Source organism: Malania oleifera, chromosome 3 (genome assembly GCF_029873635.1).
Source record: "Malania oleifera isolate guangnan ecotype guangnan chromosome 3, ASM2987363v1, whole genome shotgun sequence".
Taxonomy (NCBI): Eukaryota; Viridiplantae; Streptophyta; class Magnoliopsida; order Santalales; family Ximeniaceae; genus Malania; species Malania oleifera.
This window is the reverse complement of record NC_080419.1, coordinates 22,479,061-22,506,042: the sequence shown is the minus strand read 5'-3', so window position 1 is coordinate 22,506,042 and position 26,982 is coordinate 22,479,061. Positions and strand designations below refer to the sequence as shown.

Below are 26,982 nucleotides of genomic sequence, written 5' to 3'. Positions count from 1 at the left end.
GACATCTCAAAAACGGTGTTTCGTACGAGATATGGGCACTACGTATTTTTGGTGATGCCATTTGGATTGACTAATGCACTAGCGGTATTTATGGATTTAATGAACCGAGTGTTCTATCAGTACTTAGACCAGTTCATAGTTGTGTTTATTGATGATATACTGGTCTACTCGAGGAGTTTTGAGGAGCACGAGCATCATTTGAGGCTGGTATTACAGACATTGAGAGAGAGAAAGTTGTATGCGAAGTTCAAGAAATGTGAATTCTGGCTGAAACAGGTTTCTTTTCTAGGCCATGTGATTTATGAGGCGGGTGTATCTGTTGATCCGAGTAAGATAGAAGCAGTGGTTAATTGGGTGAGGCCTGGAAATGTTCAAGAGGTTCGAAGTTTTCTGGGATTGGCAGGCTATTACCAACACTTTGTAGAGGGATTTTCCAGTTTGTCAGGTCCGTTGACGCGACTTACAAGGAAAAATGTACGGTTTGAATGGAGTGATGATTGTGAGCGGAGCTTCCAGGAGTTGAAGCAAAGATTGGTTACAGCTCCAGTGTTGGTTATTCCATCAGGAGAGGATGAGTTTGTAATATATAGTGATGCATCCCTGAAAGGGCTTGGGTGCGTATTGATGGAGCACGATAGGGTTATTGCATATGCTTCTAGTAAACTTAAAGAATATGAGAAGAATTACCTTGTGCATGACTTGGAGTTAGCTGCAGTGGTGTACGCTCTTAAAATCTAGAGGCATTATCTGTATGGGGGAAAATGCAAAATTTTTACAGATCACAAGAGTCTGAAATATTTTTTCACTCAGAGAGAATTAAATATGAGACAAAGAAGGTGGTTAGAGATTATTAAAGATTATGACTGTACTATTAATTACCACCCAGGAAAAGCGAATGTAGTAGCAGATGCACTGAGCAGAAAATCAGTGGGACCAGCACTAGCAGCCATGAAGATTCAGCACTCGATTTTGATGAATTTAGAGAGACTCATTATAGAGTTGGTAGAGGATAGTCCTCAGGGTTTTGTTGCCAGCCTAGTCATACAGCCAACCTTATATGAGAAAATTAAAGTAGCTCAGGGAGATGATACAGAGTTGGCAGTGGTGATGGCTAGAGTGAGGGATGGTTAGGGAGAGGAGTTTAGCATATCAGATGACGGAGCTTTGCGTTTCTGTACTAGACTATGTGCTCCTGCGGATACCGAAATCAAGAGAACTATATTGGAGGAGGCTCACAGATCACTATACATAGTCCATCCGGGCAGTACTAAAATGTACAGGGATCTGTGAGAGTACTTTTGGTGGAGTGGAATGAAGGGGGAGATAGCCGAATTTGTCCAGCAGTGCTTGACATACCAGCAAGTTAAAGCTGAGCACTAAAGACCAGTAGGACAGTTGCAACCGTTATTTATTTCAGAGTGGAAGCGGGACCACGTTTCTATGAATTTTGTTACGGGGTTACCACCAGTGCGGCAGGGATTGAATGCAATTTGGGTAGTTGTTGATCGTTTGACGAAAACTGCCCATTTTATCCCTATTAAAGTCGGCTATTCCATGGACAGATTGGCAGAGATATATGTTTAGGAGATAGTTCGCATCCATGGTGTACCAGTATCCATAGTTTTAGACTGCGATCCTCGATTTACTTCACGATTCTAGAAAAGCTTTCAGGAGGCTATGAGTACATAGTTAGCATTTAGTATAGCTTTCCATCCCCAGATAGATGGCCAGACTGAGAGGACAATTCAGACCTTAGAAGATATGCTTCGTTTGTGCGTACTAGATTTTGGGGGTAGCTGGACTCAGTTTCTACCACTAGTTGAATTTGCCTAAAATAATAGCTACCAGTCTAGTATCGGCATAGCTCCATATGAGGCACTGTATGGTAGGAGATGTCGTTCTCCTCTCTTCTGGGATGAGGTAGGAGAGATGCGAGTTTTGGGTCCCGAGATAATACAACAAGCATCCGACAAAGTCCAATTAATTAGAGAAAGAATCAGTACAGCACAGAGTCGGCAGAAAAGCTACGCAGATACTCGCCACCAAGAGTTGGAATTTGATGTGGGAGATTGAGTATTTTTAAAGATAGCTCCTCTGAAAGGAGTTATGAGATTTAGAAAGAAGGACAAGTTGAGCCCTAAGTATATTGGTCCTTTTGAAATACTTGATAGAATAGAGTCAGTTGCTTACAGGCTAGCTTTGCCGCCAGCTTTGGCTCGAATTCATGATGTGTTTCATGTTGCCATGTTAAGGAAATACGTCCCAGACCCATCCCACATCCTTAGTTATGCAGAGATAGAGCTTAAGGATTCATTAGCATATGAAGAAGTACAAGTACAGATTTTGGACAGGAAGGTTCAGATTTTATGCACTAAAAAAATACAGTTAGTAAAAGTTTTGTGGAAGAATCACGCTATAGAGGAGGCTTCATGGGAGCTCGAGGAGCAGATCAGACAGAAATACCCGCAGTTGTTCCAAGAGGTATAAAGGTACTCAGGTAAAGTATAATAGTTAGATATGTTTCTTTTGCAAGTACATGTATTGATATTAGTTAGTATATAGTTTTTTAGTTTTATATGTGTAATTTCTCAAAACATAAATGTAACCACGGTATTCCTCCGCCACAAGTGAGGGCAGGAAATAAAATAAGTAGACCATTTTCCTTTATGGGATGATAAATGGAGATACAAATAGTAAATTTCGAGGACGAAATTTTATAAGGAGGGGAGAATGCAATGACCCGAAAAATATTGGTATTTGAATAATAAAGAGAAAGGAAAATGGAAACAGGAATAGAACAAGACAGTAGGCTTAGCGTTCGTCGACGACATTGCACTTTGGTTGGAATAACCCGGGATTCTTACACAGGGCCTCGTCGACGAACACAGGGATTCATCGACGAGCGCACAAGGGGACCTCGTTGACGAAGACAAGTTTCGTCGACGAGAAGATACCGATAAGGGTTTTGGGATAGTCTGAAATTTGTCGACGAGGGAGGAAGTTCATCGACGAAATTATTGAAGGACTCGTCGACAAGGTGACATGTCTCGTCGACAAATTCAGTCCTATAAATAGTTGAAACTCGAATTTTTAACCAAAATTTCAGCGCAGAACTTTTCTCTCTCTCTCTCTCTCTCTCTCTCTCCTACGATCCCCTCCTCTTCTCTCTTAGATCCTAGCCCCATTTCTCGCCGGATTGAAGATCCGAGGCCACCACGACGCTCCCGACAAAGTTCTATGCAAGTCTTCCAGAGCAGATCGTGGGGAGAGTCGATTTGAAATTCATCACAAATCCAAGGTAAGGTATTTTATTCAGATTATGCCTTCCTTATAGTTATGAGAAATGTTGTAGGTAAGGAAATACTGATATTATGATCTGGGGGATATTGTTTTTCAGGATGTTGAGCTAAGAACCCTATGGGTATAGGGCCAGAATTTAATTGAGACTTTTCAGAATTAAGGTAAGAGAAATATGCTATGCTAGTAATTTGGTAAGGGAAATATGCTATGCTAGTAATTCTTATTATGTATACAGAAGATTATGAATGAGTGTTTCAAGCATGTATATCAGATTATTTTCCAGAGATTTATGAATATTACCTTATAGCAGAAATTACAGGAATTGAGCATGAGACTATGTTTATTCAAATGTGTGGCATGAGTTTATTACAGTATCATATATATATATATATATATATATATATATATATATATACATATATATAGATTTTACAATATTTCAGGTATATAGATATTCAGATATTTCAGAATATTAGAAATGAATGAGACTTACAGTATTTTCAAAGAAAAACATGATTTCTAGACCATAATACTCAGACAGATTATACAGTGATAGCATCAAGATGCTACAGCAGATATACAGAGTATACAGATTATTTACAAAGCATATAGAGAGTACATACAGAGCATACAAATATTATATACAGAGCCCACAAATATCATACACAGAATAGTCAGATATCTTAGATAATAGAGCTCAGAAATATAGTGTTGTGGTTGTTTTTGAAATCATGTTAAAAGCAGCAAAATGAGTATATATTATATATATATATATATATATGTATATATGTATACAGTATTACACGATATCAGATCCCTATGGAAATTACAGACATATATAATTACAGCAGAGCATGGTACCGTTGCTAGTTTCAGACACGTGCAACCACATGACTTAGATAGCATGTGGATTCCGTCTAACCGTGCTAGGAGAGATTTGCAGTCTCCCCAGTATGCTAGGTTGAGGAAGTCGGTTAGACGATGACAGAGGTTTGTGAAAGCCCAGAGTGATTACAATGGGCCAGGATCTACATAGATCATCACAGATTGGCGGATGATAGATATTGACTTACCTGGAGGGCTGATCAGAGTAAGTCCAGCCTACGGGCCGCACAACCCTATCATGAGGGGATATATCATGATATACAGATCCCAGGGTATAGCAGAAACTCCTATGTACAGATATATCATATAGCAGCAACTTATATTATTATAATATTAGCAGTACCTTTAGATAGTAAACTCGGATACTCAGTTATATTTTAAAGATTACATGGTAGATAGATATATTCTGTTCAGTTTATCAATTTTCTCAGATTACAGTATTATGTCAGTATTTTAATTATTTAACTCCGCCGCCATACACTAGTAATAGCATATTTCCACTTATTAAGCGTCGACTCACCCCATTACTTTAACATTTTTCAGGTGAGCCAGCTAGGTGAGCAGATTAGGCTTTCGGATAGGAAGTTTACGAGATTACCCTGGTTGTAGGGTGATTTATGATAGGGTTTTGTATTTTTGAGATAGATGATGCTGGAGGGGTTTATTTTTGTATGGTTGTGACTTGTATATACTAGATTCTGGTATTGTATAGTATATATGTAAATGGTTGTATGATTTGTGTTTCCGCTGCTTAGGCATGGATGTAGTTATACACATAATAAAAAAAAATGGTAAGAATTTTGAGGACGTTACATGCATACTCCTCTTATGAAATTGTCCCTTACCTTACGTAGCTCTCTCCAGTACATGTGATCTGCTCCGAATATGAGCCACATCTCCAACAATCTCTAGCTTGGCAAATATTCACCACCTTGGAAATTTGAAAGCATAACTATTGCTTCTCCCAGGCTTGTAGTTTGGGTCTGTCTCCCCTCAAGTACTTGGAGATGTTGATCAAGTCCAAGCAATGCTTGAACTTGTCCATCATGACCGACTTCGTTGGCATATCCGCCACATTATCAGACGTATGGACCTTCTCAAAAAGAAATTCCCTTGAAGCTATCAACTCCCTGACGCTATGATACTGCACATCAATGTGCTTTGTCCTCGCATGGTACACCTGATTCTTCACAACGTAAATGACACTCTGACAATCACACTTTAGTCGAACTCCACCTTCCTAGACACCCAGTTCTCTAACCAACCCCATAAGCCACAACACCTTCTTAGAAGCCTTAGCCACTGCCATGTACTCTGACTCGGTAGTAGACAATGCCACAAGCGACTGTACCATAGACCTCCAACAAATGGGTCCCCCCACAAGGGTAAATACGTACCCCGTGGTAGACCTTCTGTCATCCAAGTCTCTTGCGTAGTCAGCATCCATGTACCCCACCACTGTAGGATCACTCTGTTGTGCTTTGAACTCTATGTCATACTTGGTCGTACCTCTCAAGTACCTGAAAATCCACTTCACATCATCCTAGTGTTGTCGACCCGGATTCGAAAAGAACTTGCTCACCATGCTAACAGCATGTGCCAGGCCTAGCCTCGTACACACCATGGCGTACATCAGACACCCTACTGTGCTAGCATAGGGGACCCTCATATCACGGACTTCATCATTTGTACTTAGGCATTGGGCAGTAGACAACCTAAAATGACTTGCCAAAGGAGCGCTCACTGGTTTAGCATTGGCCATGCTAAACCTCTCCAACACCTTCTCCACATAACCGCCTTGAGATAACCATAGTCTCTCTACAACTTGGTCCCTGCGAATCTCGATGCCAAGTATTCTCTTGGCTGCACCCAAATCTTTCATGTTGAATTCTTTTCCTAACAAAGTCTTTAACCGATTTACCTCGGTCATGTCTTTAGCAGCAATTAGTATATCATCTACGTATAGCAGTAGAAAAATAAGAGACTTGTTCACAAGTTTCCTCACATAGACGCAACAATCATACTCGCATCTCTTGTAGCCGATTTGGGTCATATAGGCGTCAAACCTCTTATACCACTGCCTCAGAGACTGCTTTAGCCCGTACAGTGATTTTTTCAGTTTGCAAACTAAATGCTTCTATCTAGGTTGACTAAACCCTTTTGACTGTGTCATGTAAATCAGCTCCTCTAGGTCACCATGGAGAAACACTGTCTTTCGTTCCATATGCTCCAGATGCAGATCATGTTGCACCACCAGCCCCAACACTACCCTAAAGGAAGTGTGTCTGACCACAGGAGAGAAGATTTCATCATAATATACTCCCTTCATCTGCGAGTAACCCTTCGTTACAAGAGAACCTTGTACTTCTCTTTTCCCCTTTTCTGAATCTGCTTCCTTTTTCCTGTATACCTACTTGCATCCAATTTCTCGCTTTCCAACTAGAAGCTTTACCAAGTCCCATGTTTGGTTCTTATGCAACAACTTTATCTCCTCCACCATAGCGCCTATCCAACTACCTTTCTCCTAGATATGCATAGCCTCCTTATAGGTAGTAGGATCCCCGCTGCTGGTGATAAGCGCATAAAACACCATATCGTCAAAACCATATCTTTGGGGTGGCCTGACGACGCATCTGGGTCTATCTAAATCTATGCTTCGACACAGCTGCTGGTCATTCGAGCTAGAACTCCCCGTTTCATCTCTACCCTGAGTTTCTGACTCCACCTGCACCACTGGTTGATCTCTCAATCTAGGACTCCCTGCATGTCTGCCTTGAGTCTCTAACTCCACTTGAATCACACACTCATTGCTACTATGATTTCCTGGAATCTGTTTCTCTATTTCATCTTGAGTGCGCCACAACGTGGTTTTCTCATCGAAAACCACGTCCTTACTGATCACCACCTTGTTTGCCTCTGGATCCCACAACTTGAACCCTTTCACCCCTTTATGATATCCTAGAAAGATGCACCGTCTAGACTTTGCATCAAGCTTAGATCTCTCCTCACCCTGAATGTGCACATAGGTCGGACACCTAAATAGTCTAAGTCCAGAGTAGTTTACCTTTTCACCGATCTACAGCTCCTCAGCAACTTTCCCATTGTGTGATGCCCTAAGTGATATGTTTAGCAAGAAACATACCATATTAACCACCTTGGCCCAGAAATTCATGGCGAGCGCAGCCTGCAACCTAAGACACCGAGCCTTTTCAACCAGGGTCCAGTTCATCCTCTCCGCTAACCCGCTTTGCTGCAGTGTCCGACGCACGATAAAATGCCTCCTTATGCCTTACTGCTCGCAAAACTTTCTGAATTACGAATTTGTGTACTCAATCCTATTGTATGTTATGAGGAATTTGATTTTTCTCCCGGTCTAGTTCTCCACTTCAGCTTTCCACACTTTAAACTTGGCAAACGTTTCCAACTTGTGATGCATGAAGTAAACCCAAACCTTTCGTGAGTAGTCGTCGATAAAACTCATGAAATACACATGTCCCCCTTATGATGCCACTCTCATCAGTCCCTAAACATCTAAATGAATGTAGTCCAATACTCCCTCCATCTTGTGCGTGGACGTCATGAACTAAACCCAGTTGTGCTTCCCAAGTATGCAGTACTTGCAGAACTTTAGCTTACATGATTTTACCCCCTTCATAAGATCTCGCTTGTGGAGTTCTTGCATCTCATGCTCTCCTATATGCCGTAGATGCATATGCCACAAAAAATTACTGTCAGACTCAGACTCTATGGATGTAGCTCCACCTACAACCTTGATTCCCAACAGTGTGTAAATATTACTCCTCACTCTCTTCCCCTTCATCACGGTAAGAACTCCCTTGCTCACCTTCATTACCCCACCTTCGGACTTGTAACTAAACCCATTGCAATCCAAGGTGCCTAATGAAGCTAGATTCTTCTTCAACTCTGGTATGTGCCTCACATCACACAACATCTACACTACACCATCATACATCCTGATTCTGATATTATCCATCTCGATCACTTTGCACATAGCATTGTTCCCCATCAGAACGGAACCAGAACTGACCAGTCTATACGTAGTGAACCAGTCCTTATTTGGCGTCATATGATATGAACATTTAGAGTCCAAAATCCAAGAATCCGAGAACTCATTCGAGCCTGATGAAACTGATAGCATATCACCATCACCACTCCCAAAGTCCTATTCTTCAACTACATTTGTCATCATTAATGAACCTTCTTTGTTTTTAGCAGCTCCCTTACTCCTTTCCGGACACTCGCGTTTTATATGCCCTCTTTTGACGCACTTAAAACATTGCATGTCCTTCTTCTTCCTAGACTTAGATCGAGCCCTATGGCCGCTCGATCCACTCCGAGAACCACTCCTCCCACGATCCTGATTCCCCTTTGCCACGAGCCCTTCAGCATGTGAGTCCTCATCACTGGCCTTCTTCCTTTGGTGGAACCCTAGCAATGCACTCGTGATATCCTCCAACTCCAAAGTTTCTTTTCCTCGAGCTAGAGTCATAACCAGGTTTTTGTATGTCAAATATGTCAATAGGAAATTTAGTAGCATCAATGCCTTATCCTCTTCATCGAACCTCACATCGACACGCTTTAGATCGCTAATGATCTGATTGAAAGTGTTGATGTGTTGAGAAAGATCAGAACCCTCCGCCATCTTAATCTTATAAAGCTTTTTCTTAAGATATAGCTTGTTCGTTAGTGACTTGGACATGTATCGGCTTCCAAAGCTTCAACTATATCCCACCGATGATTCCTCATCCATGACGTTGTCATAACATCATCGGCTAGACAATGTCAGATTATGGAAATCGCCATTGCTTCAAGCTCCTTCCAACTTGCCTCGTTCATGTTGTTCAACTTCTTTTGTACAAAGCCTTCCTCATCCCTTGTTGCACTAGAAGATCTTTCACTCTTTGTTGCCAAAACCTGAAATTACCCATTCCATCGAACTTGTTCACATCAAACTTCATCGAAGAGACCCCCAACCATTACAGAACTTGATGCTCTAATACCACTTGTTGGTGTTTCGTTTGACTTGAACACGCGCAGCGGAAGCACGCAATCAATCATGAATCACTCAACAATCACTAATGCAAACACTCAATGATGAAATATACTAAAAAAGCCATCAAATTATAATAAGAACAAGCAAACCACAACTAGAACGCATAAGATATACGTGGTTCGCCAATAGCCTACATCCATGGGAGCAGCACTTCAATTTTCACTATGAACAATGTCAAAGCTTACATCTTTGGGTTATAAAAGTGTTTAAGTATGAACCCAATGCCTATAAAAGAGTTCTAATAAAACTAAACTATAACTATAGTGATCTACCGAAGGAAAATCCTCCAGATGACCCCAATCTACAAGCCCCTGAATTCAAAATTCGTAATCTGCACCAACTGAATTAGTCAACTGTTTAGGCCAAACAATCAACTAATTGGTGCTGAGAAAATACTCTTGCGTACAACCTGGAACTATCAACGATTTGGCCTAATCAGTCGACAGTTTGCCCTAGTGTTACATACTCCGCTCATGTAATTGTCACTCGCTTCACCTAACTTTCTCCGGTACATGTGATACGTTCCGAATATAAACCACATCTCCAACAAATCACTTGTAAATTAAGTTGCTACAGTAAAATAAATTTTTTTACAAAGCTAATGGGATTGAAAGATCTGTGCTGTCTATCAAGGACTCTAAGAGCTAATTATCAGATTTACAAAGCACTCACAACAACAAGGAAAGCAATTGAGGATGAGTTCTTATTTGTTTCCCGTCCAAGTCAAAACAATTTACCTTTCATTTCTGTGAAGAACTCAGTCCAATTTTCCATTTCTTGCTTTGTTTCCTAAAAGGATGGATTTGTGCAAGAGTTGCCTTCTATTCCTTTCTCAATAAAAAAATAAGAAAAAAGTAGAACCTACTAATTTCTAAATTTGGATGGGCACATTTGAAAAAAATTTTCTTTCACTCTTCCATACAATTACCAAACAACAACAATAACAAAATCAAGTCTAAGTCCCACTAGGTGGGGTCAGGCTATATGAATCATTGTTTGTCAATTTATGCGATCATGGACCATTTTTTTGACAAATTTAGGGTTATTAAATCCTTATTCACTATCTCATTCTAAGTCATTTTAGGTCTACCCCTACCCCTTCTACTATCCCCCATAGTAACTAATTCACTCTTCTTCACTGACGCACTATGTGCCCTACGTTGCAAGTGCCCAAACCATCTGAGTCATCCCTCTCTTATCTTTTATAGGAACTATATCTAACTTATTGTGAATATGTTCATTCTTTAATTTATTTTTCAATGTTATACCACTCATCTATCTAAGCATTTTCATCTTTGCAACTTTTACATTTTGGATGTTCTATTTTTTTTGTCACCCAACATTTTATCCTTAAAGCATAACTGGTCTTATAGTCATCCTAAAGTTTTCTTTTTAATTTTAAGGGTATTCTATGATCACAAAGCACACTTGAAGTACTTCTCCATGTTACCCAACACACTTTAAGTCTATGTGTAACATCATCCTCAATATCTCCTTCAACTTGGATAATAAATCCAATGTATCAAAAACTACAAGTGCTATTTATTTCTTCATCATCAAGTTTAATTTTGTCTCTAATATTCTCCCGACCACTACTAAAATTACATTTCATATATTCAGTTTTTTTTTTTTTTAAGTTGTCCTAAAACCTCTAGATTCCAAAGCTTCTCTCCATAATTCTAACCTAACCTCTACTCCACCCCTAGTTTCATTAATCAACACTATCATTTGCAAACAACATACGTCATAAAACCTCATTTTGAATGTTCTTAGTCAGTTGGTCCATCACTAAAGTAAAAAGATAAGAGCTCAAAGCGGATCCTTAATATACACCTATGGTGATTGGAAATTCTGTGGTTTCTCCATCTATAGTCTCCATCGTACATATCCTTAATGACATCAATACACCTACTACATGTACCTTTTTTTGTCTTTCTAAAACCCACAGTAGAACTTCTCTAGGTACCCTATTATATGTTTTCTCTAAGTCAATAAATACCATATGCAAGTCCCTCTTCTTTTCCCTAAACTTTTCTATTAATCTTCTTAAAAGATATATAGCTACTATGGTAGATCTCACAAGCATAAAACCAAATAGATTTTTCAAGACCTTTCTTTCTAGCCTTAATCTTTGTTCAACTACACTTTCACATGGTTTCGTTGTATGACTCATAAGTCTAATTCCACAATAGTTATTACTTTTCTAAATATCTCATTTATTTTTGTATATAGGTATTAAAGTATTTTTCCTTCATTCATCTAACTTTTTCTTAGTTTTTATAATTACCTTAAATAAATTAGTTAACCATATAATTCCGTTATCACCTAAACACTTCCAAACTTCAATTGAGATGTTATTCGGTCCTATATCTTTTCCATTTTTCATTTTTTTAGTGCAAATTTAATTTCATTAACTCTAATTTTACAAATAAATCTCATATTTTTAATCTTTTCCTCATTTGTCAATTCTAAGTTTAAGTTTTTTATTTGATTTTCATTATATAATTTATTAAAGAGTACAATGTTTTTCTTTTTTAAAAATTCTAATAGTTGTTCGATCATAGAATGTTCAAATTCCCTTTGCCGAGGTTTTTCTTAAGCTTCACATTTTTCCATTAATAATAATTTTAATTGATAGATTTATATGATTGATGACGAAATAGAAAATTATTAATTTTTCAAATTTAGAACTGATCTCATTAGAATGAATCCCACACTCAAACCTATCATGATTCCAAATTCAGGAAAAGTTTAACACAGCACAAAATATAAACATATTACAGAACTTCCATCACCTAAATATTAGTAGGCATATTATTTAGTGAATTTTACAAACTACAGTCTTTTTCCTCTGAGCAAATTAATCGTCATTAAAAGACTAAAAGTCAGCCAGCTGCCTTTTAGCAGATAATGAACAAAATGATAGAAGTTATACTTCTTGGCTTCATGTCAAATGCTGATTCATAGTGTAGAAGTGCAGAACTACTCCCTATCATCTCCTCTGCACCCCAAAAAACAAAACCTGCAATTGACAGCAATGATGAAACATGAAAATGAAACCAGCCCAACAAACACCATTAACAAGAGAGAGGAAAAAAAACACCAAAATGCCAATCACAGAGGCAAATGTTAACCTTTCACAACCATGAACAGATCACTACACAGCTCAGAGATTCAAGTTACAAAATCTTTGATAACTACATGCCCAAAAAAACACTAGCATCAGCAGCACATTCATCGGATCCTTATAGGAATCTTCCTTCAAATTTTCTTGAGAAGGAAGATAAACTGCTGAATTGGACCTTGTGAAATTGATGTGAATAGCTGAAGTGTCTCAGAACTACATAGTTGTACATTCTAAATGCAACATTTAAGTCTCAAACTAGGATAAATTAACCGATCCCTATTAAAGCATTGCATGCTAAAATCATCAACAAAATTATTCCGTCTGATAGGCATCTTCTTTAAAATAAAAAATAAAATATCCTCTGCACTCATGAATGAAAATGTAAATAGGTCAAAATTGTTTGAACACCAAAAAACATTCGCCTTATGTAGGACAGAAGAATACATCAAATTTTCAAAAAGAACAGGTTAGCAGATTTGAACATTTGAACTGAGAAAATCACCTGTAAATTAAGCTGCTACAATAGAATAAAATTTTTTACGAAGCTGATGGGATTGAAAGATCAGTGTCGTCTGTCAAGGACCCTAAGAGCCAATTATCAGATTTACAAAGCACTCACAATAGCAGGGAAAGCAAGGGAGGATGAGTTCGTATTTGTTTCCAGTCCTTCATCAACGTGCTGAAATAAACATGGAAAAACAAGTCAAAACAGTTTACCTCTCATTTGTGTGAAGAACTCAGTCCAGTTTTCCATTCCTTGCCTTGTTCCCCAAAAGGATGGATTTGTGTGAGAGTTACCTTCTGTTCCCTTCTCAATAAAAATAAGAAAAAAGTAGGTACTAATTGCTAATTTTGGATGGGCACATTTGAAAACATTTCTTTCACTCTTCCCATACTATTACCAAACAGCAACAACAACAACAAAACTAAGCCTTAAGTCCCACTAAGTGGGGTCAGCTATATGAATCTTTTTTCGCCAATTTATGCAATCATTGATCATTTCTTATGACAAATTTAGGGCTATGAAATCCTTGTTCACTATCTCATTTCAAGTTCTCCTTCTACTACCCCCCATAGTAACTAACTTGCTCTTCTTAACTAATGCACTATGTGGCCTACGTTGCAAGTACCCAAACCATCTAAGTCGTCCCTCTCTTATCTTATCTTCTATAGGAGCTACACCCAACTTATCGCGTATATGTTCATTCTTTAATTTATCTTTCAGTGTTATATCACTCATCCATCTAAGCATTCTCATTTTGGCAACTTTTACATTTTTGATATTCTGTTTTTTCGTCACCCAACATTCTGATCCATATAGCATGATTGGTCTTATAACCGACCAATCAAACTTCAGTTTTAATTTTAATGGTATTCTACGATCACAAAGCACACTTGAAGAACTTCTCCATTTTACCCAACCTGCTTTAAATTTATGTATCACATCATCTTTAATTTCTCCTTCAGCTTGCATAAAAGATCTAAGGTATCGAAATCTACAAGTGTTATTTATTTCTTCATCATCAAGTTTAATTTTGTCTCCATTATTACCCCAACTATTACTGAAATTACATTTCATATATTATGTCTTATTTCTAATCTTAAAGTTTTTAGATTCCAAAACTTCTCTCCATAATTCTAACTTAGCCTTTACTCCGCCCCTAGTTTCATCAATCAATACAATATCATCTGCAAACAAAATACACCATGGCACCTCATTTTGAATATTCATAGTCAGTTGGTCCATCACTAAAACAAAAAGATAAGGGTTCAAAGCAGATTCTTGATGTACACCTATGGTGATTGGAAATTCTCTAGTTTCTTCATCTATAGTCCTTACACTAGTCATTACTCCATCGTACATATCCTTAATGACATCATTACATCTACTACATAAACCTTTCTTTTTTATTTTTTCTAAAACCCACAATAGAAGTTCTTCAGGTACCCTATCATATGCTTTCACTAAGTCAATAAATACCATATGCAAGTCCCTCTTCTTTTCCCTAAACATTTACATTAATGTTTTTAAAAGATATATAACTTTTGTGGTAGATCTTTCAGACATAAAATCAAATTGATTTTCTAAAACCTTTATTTGTAACCTTAATCTTTGTTCAAATACCCTTTCCTTCAGTTTTGTCGTATGACTTTCAAGTTTAATTTCACGATAGTTATTACAATTTTGAATATCTCCTTTATTTTTGTATATAGGTATTAAAGTGTCTTACCTCCATTCATCTTGCATTTTCTTAATTTTTATAATTTTGTTAAATAAATTAGTTAACCATATAATTTCGTTATCAACTAAGCGCTTCCAAACTTCAATTGGGATGTTATCTGGTCCTATGCCTTTTCCATTTTTCATCTTTTTTAGTGCAAACTTAACTTCATTAACTCTAATTTTCAGAATAAATCTTATATTTTTAGTCTTTTCCTCATTTGTCAATTCTGAATTTAAGTCTTCTATTTGATTTTCATTAAATAACTTACTAAAGTAACTTCGCCATCCATCTTTTATGTCTTTGTCCTTAACCAAGACGATATCATCTGCACTTTTTATACATTTTACATTTCCTAAGTCCTTACTCTTCATTTCTTTAGCTTTAGTAAGTTTAAATATATCTTTTTCTCCTTCTTTTGTGTCTAATCTATCATACAAACTATTAAATGATATATGTTTAGCTTCACTAACAGCCTTATTTGCATCTTTTCTCACCTCTTTATACTTTTCAAAGTTATTCATGTTTCTACATTTTTGAAACATTTTATACCATTTTTTTTTTTTTTTATGGCCTTTTGGACATCTTTATCCCACCACCAACTTTCTTTATTATTCGTGAATCTTCCCCTTGATTCACCTAAAATCTCTTAAGTTATCTCTTTAATAAACCTAACTAATCTACTCCAAAGAATATTTGTATTTATCTCATCTTCTATAGTCTAATCTCTATCTTTGATCATTTTATCTTTAAATTTTACTATATTTTCTCCCTTTAGGTTACACCACCTAGTTGTCTTACATTGGTGTATTTTATCATTTTTCTTCTATTTTTTAATACATATATCTAACACTAAAACTCTATGTTGTGTGGTGCTTTCACTTAGAATAACTTTACAATCCATCTACCCTCATAGTTAAAAAAAAAAAAATCTATATGACTTCTATTTTGTCCGCTTTTAAAGGTAATTAAGTGTTCTCTCTTCTTAAAACAAGTATTCATTATAATAAAATCATATGACATTCCATACTATTACCAAGAGCCAAAATAATTTCTAGGTATTTCTTTTAGGATAAGCAAAATAAAAAGAATTACTATGGGCACCAAGCAGGTGGTACAGATGGAGAAGGAAGGATTACAAAGACACAAAGCAACAAAATTAACGGTAGCCTGGGTATTAGAATAAGAGGGTTATCTGTTAATCCAAAAATTCATAGTTCTAATTGATTGAGTACAGTTCATTAAAATCAGTACCTTCAAAAGCTTCTGCTTCTTTCCTGCCAAGAGACCTCATTAGAACCACAACTCTGGAAGGATCAAGTGTCTGCCAAACAGTTTTCCAGATGAAAGCACACTCACCACTCTCAAGTGTCTCATTGCTAATGATGCGTTTGAAAGATTTGACCTCAAAAAATCTCACTCTTAGATCTCTTCCACCTCATTACATCTTCCCCACCTTGGATGACCCAGCTCGCATATAAGTGTAGCAAAGAAATAATAACACTTAATTTCCCAATCTTGACCTCTCCTAAGAAATGTCTCATTCAAATCCTTCTGTCTGAATTATGAAAAGAATAATGGAGATTCCATATGTTCCTGAAAATCGCAGCACATGTTGTCTTGATTATCAAACACGAAGGAAGAACACAATTAAGATGGAACATTTCTGAAACCAGTCTGTTAGGACAGCTAAGGAAGCTTGTCCATCCTCAGCCCCCACTGGGCAAACCACAGACAATTTCAGGAATTTGATGACTAGATCTTTGTAAATTGTCTTTGCGTCTGCACTCAACGGCCACAAGCAACGGTGAAAATTTAGAAAAGGTTTTGAAAAAATTCACACTGCCCTTAAAATAAGAAATTTAAACTAGGCTAAAAGAAAGCAAAGGGAATTACACTAGGCAACTGAATTAGAACAAACAGGTAAACATTACTTCGCTGGAAATCAAACTCTATCACAGATAAAAAATAAACTAAATTTTCAAAATGGCGCAAGCATCATGGTTGCTCCTGCCTTTTGAGACCAAAGAAAATCAACAGAAGAAAGTAACAAAACAGAGAATATGACATAATTTTGCAAGTTAATGCTGACATACTACAACTATTTCAACACACACTTTCTCACAGAACCGGATGCTTATGTAGGGCAATTCAATTTCTTCTTGTATAGCTTCAACAACTGAGGAGCTTCCTTCTCATGACAAGTAACAAATCTCTTTAGGAAATACTCTTCAGGGGAATTCAACAGTGCATGGATTCTAAGCTCTTTCTTATACAATCCCTTAGACAACAGAGCGTGAAAAACTAAACACCTAGGAATGATTCTCTTCTTCAAGCTCAATGTAAGGATTATAGGGTTTCTGGAAATTAGATAAGAGTCCCAACCCATTGTATTGACGAAAAAATCCATGACTGCCATTATCTTGTCCTCCGATGTAATCATACACCACGGATGCTTCCCAAAAGCAACAAGAATGTCTTCCTCAGACCAACCCCAACTCCTATATGCCTCCATCTTCTTTTCCCATTTCTTTTTGCTCATTGACGCCATTGCATTTACTGCTAGAACAAACACCCCCTTCGAAGGGTTAAAACCCATTTTCCTTACGCTATTGACAACCTCTCTAAACGAATCATTCTTTTCTAAGATAGCCCTAGGATGCCAAGTTACTAAATCCGCAATATTCGACTCGGGTACTCCACACTCTCGCAAGATCTTAACGTTTGGTTCCACATTTTTTGAAAGATCATGCGCGAATATATCCGGGAAGCGCCTAAAAGCAAGGACGACTCTCTCATCTGAGCGAAGCAAATCCCTCAAGAAATTAACAGAAGGAATGAGTTGTTTCTCTAAGCTTCTTCTCAGAACATCTGGGTATGAAGTTACGGTTCTGGCAAGATCGGAGCTTGAAATGCCAATTGAATACATAAATTGGAATTTGGGAAGAAGGATTTTCTCGGGATTATACGATACCAGAATCCGCGGAACTTTTCTGATGAGACTGGAGATTTGGTTTCTAGAGAATCCTTTGCTCTCGAAAAAGGCGATGGCCGAGTCCGGCCCCTCTGAGGAGTCGAAATTGACATACTTGGTAGCCTTTACAGCAGCTTCCTGCGAGAACCTAAAAGTGTTTATGAGGTAAGAAGCTGCAAAAGAATGCTGATGCGAGGTGCGACTTGAGATTGATCTTGTTAGAAATGGCCATGGCTGCTGAAGAACGCAGGATTGAGAGGCCAAATCTCCATAGAAAGTTCTCAAATTGATTAGGGTTCTGCAGAGATAAACAAACATGACTGAAATGAAAGAGATCGCAAGAAGAACTCACCAGTTCATGCACGCACCATCTCTCTCAATTTGAGTTAAACCATCTGGTTGTTCATTTTTCTCTCCCTCTCCCTCTCTCTTTTTTTTTTTTTTTTGTAAAAAAAAAAAAATTACGCAGTAAACAAATTATAAAAGCTTGTTGGTTTATATTTTCTAAAAAAATTTAAGAATTATATTTTATTTTAATAAATTATTTTTAAAAAATTAATATATATGTATATAGATATATATATATATATATATATATTTGAATTAAATCATCTAGTTTATAAAATGAAAGGATCATATGAATTAAAAATAAATATATATAAATTTCAAAAAATAATAATGAAGCCAATTTAAAAATATATTTTTTTACTATTTTTCAATTATCATGTCCAATAAAACTTTATTAAGTAAAGTAATTATAATAATTTTTATTTTTATCATAGTATTTTTAAGTGTATTATTTATCATTTTATTATTTTAATCATATTTTAAAGATGAAAATGAACATTTTTATTAAAATTTTAATTTGTATTAATTTTATAAATATTAACGATTATTGATTTCTCATTTTTAGCTTTTGGTTGTCTTTTCTAATTTTGTTTCTATAATTTTTTGATAGTAATACCATAGAGTCTTTTACCTTTTTCAGTTTAGCAAATTTTTTTTTTTTTAATTTTCAAAAATCACACAAATCTCTTTTATAATTTTAAATATTCTATTAGTGTTTTCTTACATTTGAATTTTGAAATACTTATATTTTTTTAAAAACAAGCGTCTTTATTAAATATAAATGGAGTTTAACAATTTTTTTTATAAACTTTAGGAAAAGTCCGTGAAATTATTGAAACCTTAGGTGAGGATTTTTGAATTTCTAAAATCTTAAAGGAGGTTTGTATCTTTTTTTTTCAAACCTAAAGTAAGGTATATGTTTCCCTAAAAAATATTTATCAGCCTTTATGGAGATTTGCGAAAGACATTCGAGCTTTTGTTACAAGGATAATAAGTATAAATATCCTAAAAATAAAAAATCACAGAGCATAAAATTTTCAATATTAATTAGTAAATATTTCAAGTAAAGGGCAGGCCCAGTAAGATTTTTTTTTTTTTTTGATTGGTTGGTCATGAATTTAAGTAAACATTTTTTTTGCATAAAAGTATAGGTAAGGTTGCGTATAGTATGACAACCCTTACAAAGCTGAGAGCCTTGTGACCTAGAGATGACCTTTTTTCTTTCGTGAATATTCCATGTGACAGACACAAGATTATTTTGAGTTTAGTTTCAAGGTGAACATTTCTAAGTCAAGTCAAGTTTGAGTATTTTGTTGTGTTGACTTTACTCGAATACACACAGACCTAACTCTATCAACTTTTCTTATCAAGTCAAAGTGAAACCTACTCTTAACTAAATGGTTGAATTTTAAGGATTTCTCCATTTTTGGGACACTAATTCCCAACTGAAGTTGATTCTTAAACTTGAAAAACTCGTATGATCTTTATTATCATATTTCAATTAGTTTTTTATATTAATGATCATTGAAGATCTCGTCTAATATTTACGATCGTATTTGGTTAATTTGTTAGTTGCCACTTTTAGACAACACTTCTATATTGGGCAACATTGACGTGGGCAACCTCACGCATGATACGCACCTAGGTTCTGAATTAGCCCTTTAACCTCACTCTAACGCAAAACGGTTTGATGTTACATAATTGTCTACAATTCTTCATCCACATTTCCACGTGCTTTGAATATTTGGCCTCCACATCACCTCTTTTGAGCCCTTAGCCTTCCATGTTATAATAATATACAACCTCTGTAGCATTTTTAGAGGGTACACAAAACTGACACAAACACAGCATCAACACTTAATTTTCAAAAATACTCATCATCATTAACTTTGCAATTTTAAGAATAACAATCTCCGTCCCATGCTATATGTCACGGATGAGAGATGTCTAAAGACCACAAGGAATCTCCCAAACATAGCATAGCACCGTGACACTATGCATGAGCACTAGCTTGTAATTAAAGTATATTTATTATTTAAAATTGTAACACATATAATGAATATCTTATTTATATTTTAATAACCATATTTAAACAAATATTATTAGTTATAAACCTACACCTAATAATTTTAAACTGTAAATACCCATCAATACATAGGCTCCATAAAAGTCGATTTATTGTAACAAAAAATAAAAAATGCACTACATAAAATATGGAACACATATGCACTAACAAATATATTTCATGTAAAAGATATAGTGAATCAAGTTCCCACCCCGCTTTAAAAAAAAGAAAAAAAAAAGTTAGTTCCCACCCATCAAGCAAAATCTTTGAAAAAAAAAGTGCTAATAGTTATTTATGTTTCATTATAGATTTTCTATAGAGAAGAAAGTATGAATAAATATTCACTCGGTAAGGATTCTATGTTTGGTTGCTCAAATTGAACTACATCAAAATTAAAATAAGATGAAGATATTGGTAAGTTAACAAGAGACTTTGATTATTGCATTTGTATATACATACAAAATGATGATGAATGAAAATAGAAAGCACCTTTAAACTGAAAAAAGATTGATGCACTTATGCAAAATGATACCTCTATTTTCTTCTTGTTTTCTTTTGTTATTTTTCTTTATTATATTTATATTTTCTTTTCGATTATTAGTTTCCCTTTTATTTTTATTTTTTTTAATTCATCATTTTTGGTTATTTAATGTATTTAGAATTATTACCTTTTAATTGAAATTAACGATAAGAATAGAGTTACCTTTATAATTTTACATAATCATTATGTAATTTTTTGTTGCATCCCACTTTCCCTTTCTTCCACAAACATTGAGTAAATCTTAGTACTTGAACAAAATTCAATACTTCAAACAAAGACATGGCTGCCATAGATCATACCACTTGCCACTTGAGAACATCATCGACTCAACAATCGACTTCATGGGAAGCAAATACATAACCCCATCAAAGAGAACTAAAAGATAAACACAATTTTCTTTTTCAATTTACAAATCTATAAAACCATAAGAATCATCATCTTTGAACCAGCTGAACAACTACATAGCTCAGAGATTCAAAAGCCACACAATCATTGATAGGCATACGCTAAAAGTATAGAACTTTTGGACTTCAGTGATAAGCTTGTAGATTTTATTTTATTTTCAACTTGGAGGTTGAACGAAACACTAGCATCAACAACACCTTCACTCAGAATCTCATCCCATCGGAATCTTCCTAAAAAAATTTTTGAAGAAGAAGAAGATGATGATGATGAATTGCTAAATTGGAAGAAGAGTGTGTGACAAAACTAAATTTGAGAACTAATTTGAAACCTTACTCGGAGGTTAATGTCAAGTTTTGTATGAATTGAAAAATACTTCTATTCAATACAAAATACAGAATACATGATTATATTTATACAACACAAGAAACAAGAAAAGGAAACTAATAACTTAACTAACTATGATAACTGATTAAAAACTATATTAACTCATCTTCTTCTCTTATAACTTAGCCTTGGATTTTAGCTTCAGTTGTTCAATCCATGAGACAATATTCCAACACCCCCCCCCCCCCTTCAAGATGAACATGCATATTTTGAATGTTCATCTTGCGAAGACTATGATGAAATGGAAGAGAACTGAGAGGCTTAGTGAAAATGTCTGCTAATTGCAATCGTGAAGGAACATGGAACAACTTTATGATATTTTGTTGTAGTTTTTCTCTAATAAGATGACAGTCGATCTGTAAATGTTTGGTTCTCTCATGTTGGACTGGGTTGGTAGCAATGGACAATGCTGATTTACTATCGGTGTAAACCAAAACTGGCTGTTGATGGGGAATATGCAAATCTTGTAGTACATAAAGAAGCCATTGAATTTCACAAGTTGTTGAGGCAAGGGCCCTGTATTCTGCTTCAGCAGAGGATCTGCTGATGGTTGCTTGCTTTTTACTCTTCCAGAAAATCAGGGAATCACCCAAGAAGATAGCAAAACTAGTGACACTTCTTCGAGGGTTAATACATCCTGCCCAATCACTGTTGGAGAAAGCTTTGAGCTGCAGTTCTAATGAAGCTACAAAGAACAAGCCTTGATTAGGAGTTGCCTTTAGATACCTGAGAACTCGAATGGCAGCTTGGAAATGACTCACAGTTGGTTTGGTAAAAAATTGACTAAGAATTTGGACTGAAAATGCAAGATCGGGTCTAGTTAATGTTAAATATAACAATTTCCCAACCAGTCTTCTATAAGCTGAAGGATCATCACACAAATCAGAATCAGAAGTAGTGAGTTTTAAGTTCTAATCCATTGGAAAAGCTATAGGTTTTGCACCAAGAACTCTAGCTTGTTCAAGCATATTGAGAACAAACTTCCTTTGGCAAAGTGATATACCAGTTTTAGATCTTGTAATCTCCAAGCCAAGAAAATATTTAAGTTCTCCCAAATCTTTAATGGTAAATTTGTCATGTAGAAAAGACTTAGGCAGTTGTATTTCAAGTAAACTATCACTGGCCAAAAGAATATCATCTACATAGACTAGTAAAGTTATGAAAAATGATTTAGAATTCTTGATAAACAAAGAACAATCAGAGCTACCTTGAGTAAAACCATAAGCAAGTAATGTTGTGGATAATTTAGCAAACCATTACCTAGAAGCTTGCTTCAAACCATATAAACTCTTTAAAAGTTTAAAAACTTTATTTTCTCCTTTGACAACTAAACCAAGAGGCAAATCCACATAAACTTCTTCATGCAAGTCACCATGTAAGAATGCATTATTAACATCCAACTGGTGAAGATACCAATGCTTAATAACAACTATAGCAAGCAGTAGCCGAATGGAAGTTATCTTTGCTATAGGGGAAAAGGTGTCAAAAAAATCCAATCCTTCTTGTTGAGTGTAGCCTTTAGCTACTAATCTAGCTTTGTGCCTCTCAATAGTTCCATCTACCTTATACTTGATTCGAAAAACCCACTTACAACCAATGGTCTGTTTATCTTTAGGAAGAGTAACAAGTTCCCAAGTCTTATTTAATTCTAAGGCATTTAGTTCATTTTGCATTACAGCTTGCCATTCAGGAGTTTGAGCAGCCAATTTGTAAGTTTTGGGTTCTGTGGAGGCTGAAAGAGAGACTAAAAAAGCTTTATGAGAAGAAGACAATCGGTTTGTAGAAAGAAAAACAGATATGGGATATAAAATACCTTTATTAGGAGAGCAACCAACAATAGCAGATGAGAGAGTTGCAATTGGAACCTGTGAAGCAGTACCATAATAAAAATCCTACAAGTAACTTGGTTTTTGTTTAATTCTTGAAAACTTTCTGAGCTTCGGTAAAACAATATTTGGGATAGGGTCATTGTTCAAAGATGGTTGATGGTGTGAAGGATGCTGATATGAGATGAGGTGTTGAGGTGATGGTGGATGTTGATTAGAGGAAATATCAGAAGAATGAAAGTAGAAGTCTAAGGTAGGAGTTGTTGGAGGAAATAGGAAGGTATGAGTTTCAAGATTGGATCGAAAAGCCTTGAAAGGAAAAATATTTTCAAAAAAAACTACATTTCTTGAGATGAAATCCTTATTAGTATTAAGGTCCATTAATTTGTAGCCTATGATATCAGAAGGATAACCCAAGAATAGACATTTGGTAGCTCGTGGATCAAATTTAAGTCTATGAGTTGTAAGTGTTGATGCAAAACAAAGACAACTAAACACTTTGAGGTGAGAAAGATTAGGTGGTTTTAAAAATAACATTTCGAATGGTGTTTTGTTGTTAAGAAGAGGAGTAGGAATTCTGTTTATGATGCGAGCTGTTGTTAATACACAGTCACTCCAAAAAGTTAAAGGCATGTTTGCTTGAAACAGTAAAGCCCTGTATAATGTCATTGATAAAATTGAGTCAAAAGGAATTCAGGACCATTATCTGATCTCACTGTTTTAAAAGGAACGTTGAACTAGGTTATTACCATTTTGCAAAAGGTTTTAAGGATAAAAGGAACTTCGGATTTCATCTTGAGCATGTATACCCAAGTGCAACATGTATAGTCATCAACTATAGTAAGAAAATATTTGAAACCAGAATAAGAAACAACATTGAAAGGACCCCATATATCACAATGAATCAAATCACCCTGTTCATTAGGTCCATAAATACCGCCGAAGTGTTTGTCAACCCAAATGGCATGACCAGAAACTCGTATTGACCATATCTGGTTCAGAAAGCAGTCTTCGCAACATCTTTAGTCTTAACTTTCATCTGATGATACCCTGACCGTAGATCGATCTTCGAAAAGACCTACATTCCCTACAGCTGGTCAAACAGATAATCTATACGAGGCAACGGGTATCTGTTCTTCACTATTATCTTGTTAATCTCACGGTAATCAATGCACATTCTCATTGACCCATCCTTTTTCTTCATGAACAATACTGGAGCTCCCCATGGTGAAACGCTGGGTCTGATAAAGCCTTTATCCAGTAGTTCCTACAACTGCTCTTTCAGCTCTTTAAGTTCTGCTAAAGCCATCCGGTATGAAGTTTTAGAAATCAGTGCCTTACCTGGCAGCAATTCAATAGCGAACTTCATCTCATGATCAGGAGGCAAACTGAGTAAGTCTTCTAGGAATACATCCGAAATTTCGTTAACCACTCTGATATCTTCGAACTTCATATCATCCCGAGGTGGTTCCTTCACACAAGTTAGGTACCCCTGACACTCGTTCAAGAGTAACCTTCTTGCCTGCATTGCCGACAGAATCTATGGCGTCGAACACACACACGATCTGACGAACTTATACTTCTACCCCCCAGGTGGTCTGAACAACACTTCTTTCCCCCGACAGTCAATCACAACAAAGCTAGAGGATAACTAATTCATCCCCAGTACGACGTTAAACCCGAACATATCGAATACTACCAAATTTATCAGTAGTGTCCTGCCCTGAATTACTACTAGGTAGTTCCCTAACATCTTCCTACAAATCACCACACTCCCAGATGGTGTAGCCACAGACCACCCCTCATCCATCAACTGGGTTTCAACCCCACACAGTTTCACAAAGTTTGCAGATATAAAGGAGTGAGTTGCTCCTGAATCAAATAAGATAACAACTTTATTTGAAAGCAGTAACATAGTACTTGTCACCACGTTGCCAGCGTGCTTTGCATCAGTTGGAGTAAGCGAGTACACTCTTGCTTGAGCCATGTTTTCTGCAAGTTTCCCCGAGACACTTGGTTATTTCCCTGGTTCTGACTCGGTGCAGGCATGTCATCCATCAGCGCACGAGAGTCTCGGGACATGTGGTCCCGTTTGCCACAGCGATAACAGTTACCCACGAATGGCCGACATTCACCATTATGCCATCTGTGGCACCTGGTACAACACGAGTGAGATAGATTCCCATGTGAACCCCGCATATCCGAATCCTAGCGATTACCCGTACCATAGTTCCTCCTCTTCCACTACCTCTGACAAGAACTAGACTGAGAACCTGGCCTCTTCTTTTGTTCCTGCACCACCTCATCCTCCTGGAGAGTAGCCTCAATCACGACGGCTTTATCCACCAAAACAGGGAACTCTCGAATCTGCAGCATTGCCACTAGCTTATGAATATCCTTCCTCAGACCCTTCTTGAACCTCTGAGTCTTCTCATACTCGTTCGATATCAGACACGATGAAAAACGAGATAACTCAATATATCTAGCTGTGTATCTGTGCACCGTCGGGGTCCCCTGAGTCAAACTCGAGAACTCGTCTGCCTTTACATCACGGTGGAAGCCGGGAAGTATCTCTCGAAGAATACCTCTTTAAAACGGCTCCACGTCATCACTAATGGGTCGGTCCTCTGCTCCTCCAGCAGACTTACTGTTGTCCACCATCTCTCAGCTTCTCCTACCAGCTAAAACATAGTATAAAGAACTTTCTATTTGACGGTGCAGTGCAGAACCTTCAGTATCTTTTACGTCTTCTACACCTAGTTCTCTACCACGATCAGGTTGGATCCTCTAGTAAACGTTGGATGATGCATGCAGGTGAACTTCTCAATGGTGCAACCCGCAGCTGTAGGCAAACGTTCCTGTCCCCCAACGCTTTGCCCAATCTCTCGCATAGCCTAACTGGTCAAACCCTGAGGCACAGGAGGTGACCCATCACTCGAAGTCCCCTCCAAGCTACTATACAAGTTGCTATCCTAGAGCTTCATTCTGAAAATAAGATAGGAATATATTAGTATTCCTATATCATATCACAATTAACGCGATCATTGTAGAATAATCATGTTAACTCCTAAACTCTCGGGTCCAGTTCTGCCCCACCGCAAAACACGAAACCATCAATGGTTTGCCATGGTTTTACTGAAATCGTCATTCCAGGAAAAACATAGAATACCGTCAATGAATCCCTGTCTAGCTACAAGACAACCCTCGACCTACTCAACTTATTCCCTACATTCCTATACTCTGGTATGTTCACCTAATCAAGCCTAACCAAGTCTACAAGACCTAACAACTTGGTTAGCTCTGATACCAAGTTGTCATGCCCCGAACCCGGAAATGGGCCCTAAGGTGTGATTTAGTAACCTAACCTGCCCTTGTATCATACAATCATCCATGATACTACACAAATGAGGATCTGACCTCGTAGGGCTTGCAGATACACTATACACAATCACATACACATAATATACGTAGCGGAATAATTCAACCTATTACATTCATAATGTCATACCAGAGTCTAAGTACCAACAATCCAAAACAAAACCCCGAGTGTCTGCATAACCCAAAATGAATCCCTGGCTACAGTTCAGTACTCACAAAAGTACTTATGCCGCACTATCCAAAAACCACCCTCCCGAAATGCTAGAACGCTAGCTTCGGCTACCCGAAGGAGCTGAAACATATTTGTATAATTAGGGTGAGACACCTCTCAGTAAGGGCGAATAAGGTTATATTAGTTTGTGGCACATGAGTGTTATTTCAATAGTAAAATATAATACTTCACAATTCCAGTATTTTCACAAGCAATTCCAGAATATTTCACAAACACAGTTC

General features: G+C 36.7%; 2 protein-coding genes across 3 annotated transcripts in view; both read right to left on the bottom strand.

Moving 5' to 3' along the window:
• LOC131150276 (pentatricopeptide repeat-containing protein At4g26680, mitochondrial) overlaps positions 1–17,942 on the bottom strand; it is a 35,747-nt gene extending 17,805 nt beyond the window's left edge. The window contains exons 1-2 of one of the 2 annotated variants that reach the window (XM_058100886.1): positions 17,583–17,942; positions 12,889–13,065 (exon numbers count right to left, since the gene is read on the bottom strand). The gene's annotated coding sequence lies outside the window, so the exon portion shown is untranslated. The remainder of the gene's footprint in view (positions 1–12,888; positions 13,066–17,582) is intronic. The other variant, XM_058100885.1, reaches the window with a different exon arrangement.
• Positions 11,930–17,991, bottom strand: LOC131150278 (transcription termination factor MTERF6, chloroplastic/mitochondrial-like). Its single transcript, XM_058100887.1, has 2 exons — positions 15,863–17,991; positions 11,930–12,281 (listed from the first exon to the last, which is right to left on the bottom strand). Exon 1 carries the CDS (start codon positions 17,898–17,900, stop codon positions 16,746–16,748), a length of 1,155 nt encoding a protein of 384 aa, XP_057956870.1. The 5' UTR covers positions 17,901–17,991; the 3' UTR covers positions 11,930–12,281; positions 15,863–16,745.
• Between the last annotated feature and the right edge of the window lie 8,991 nt (positions 17,992–26,982).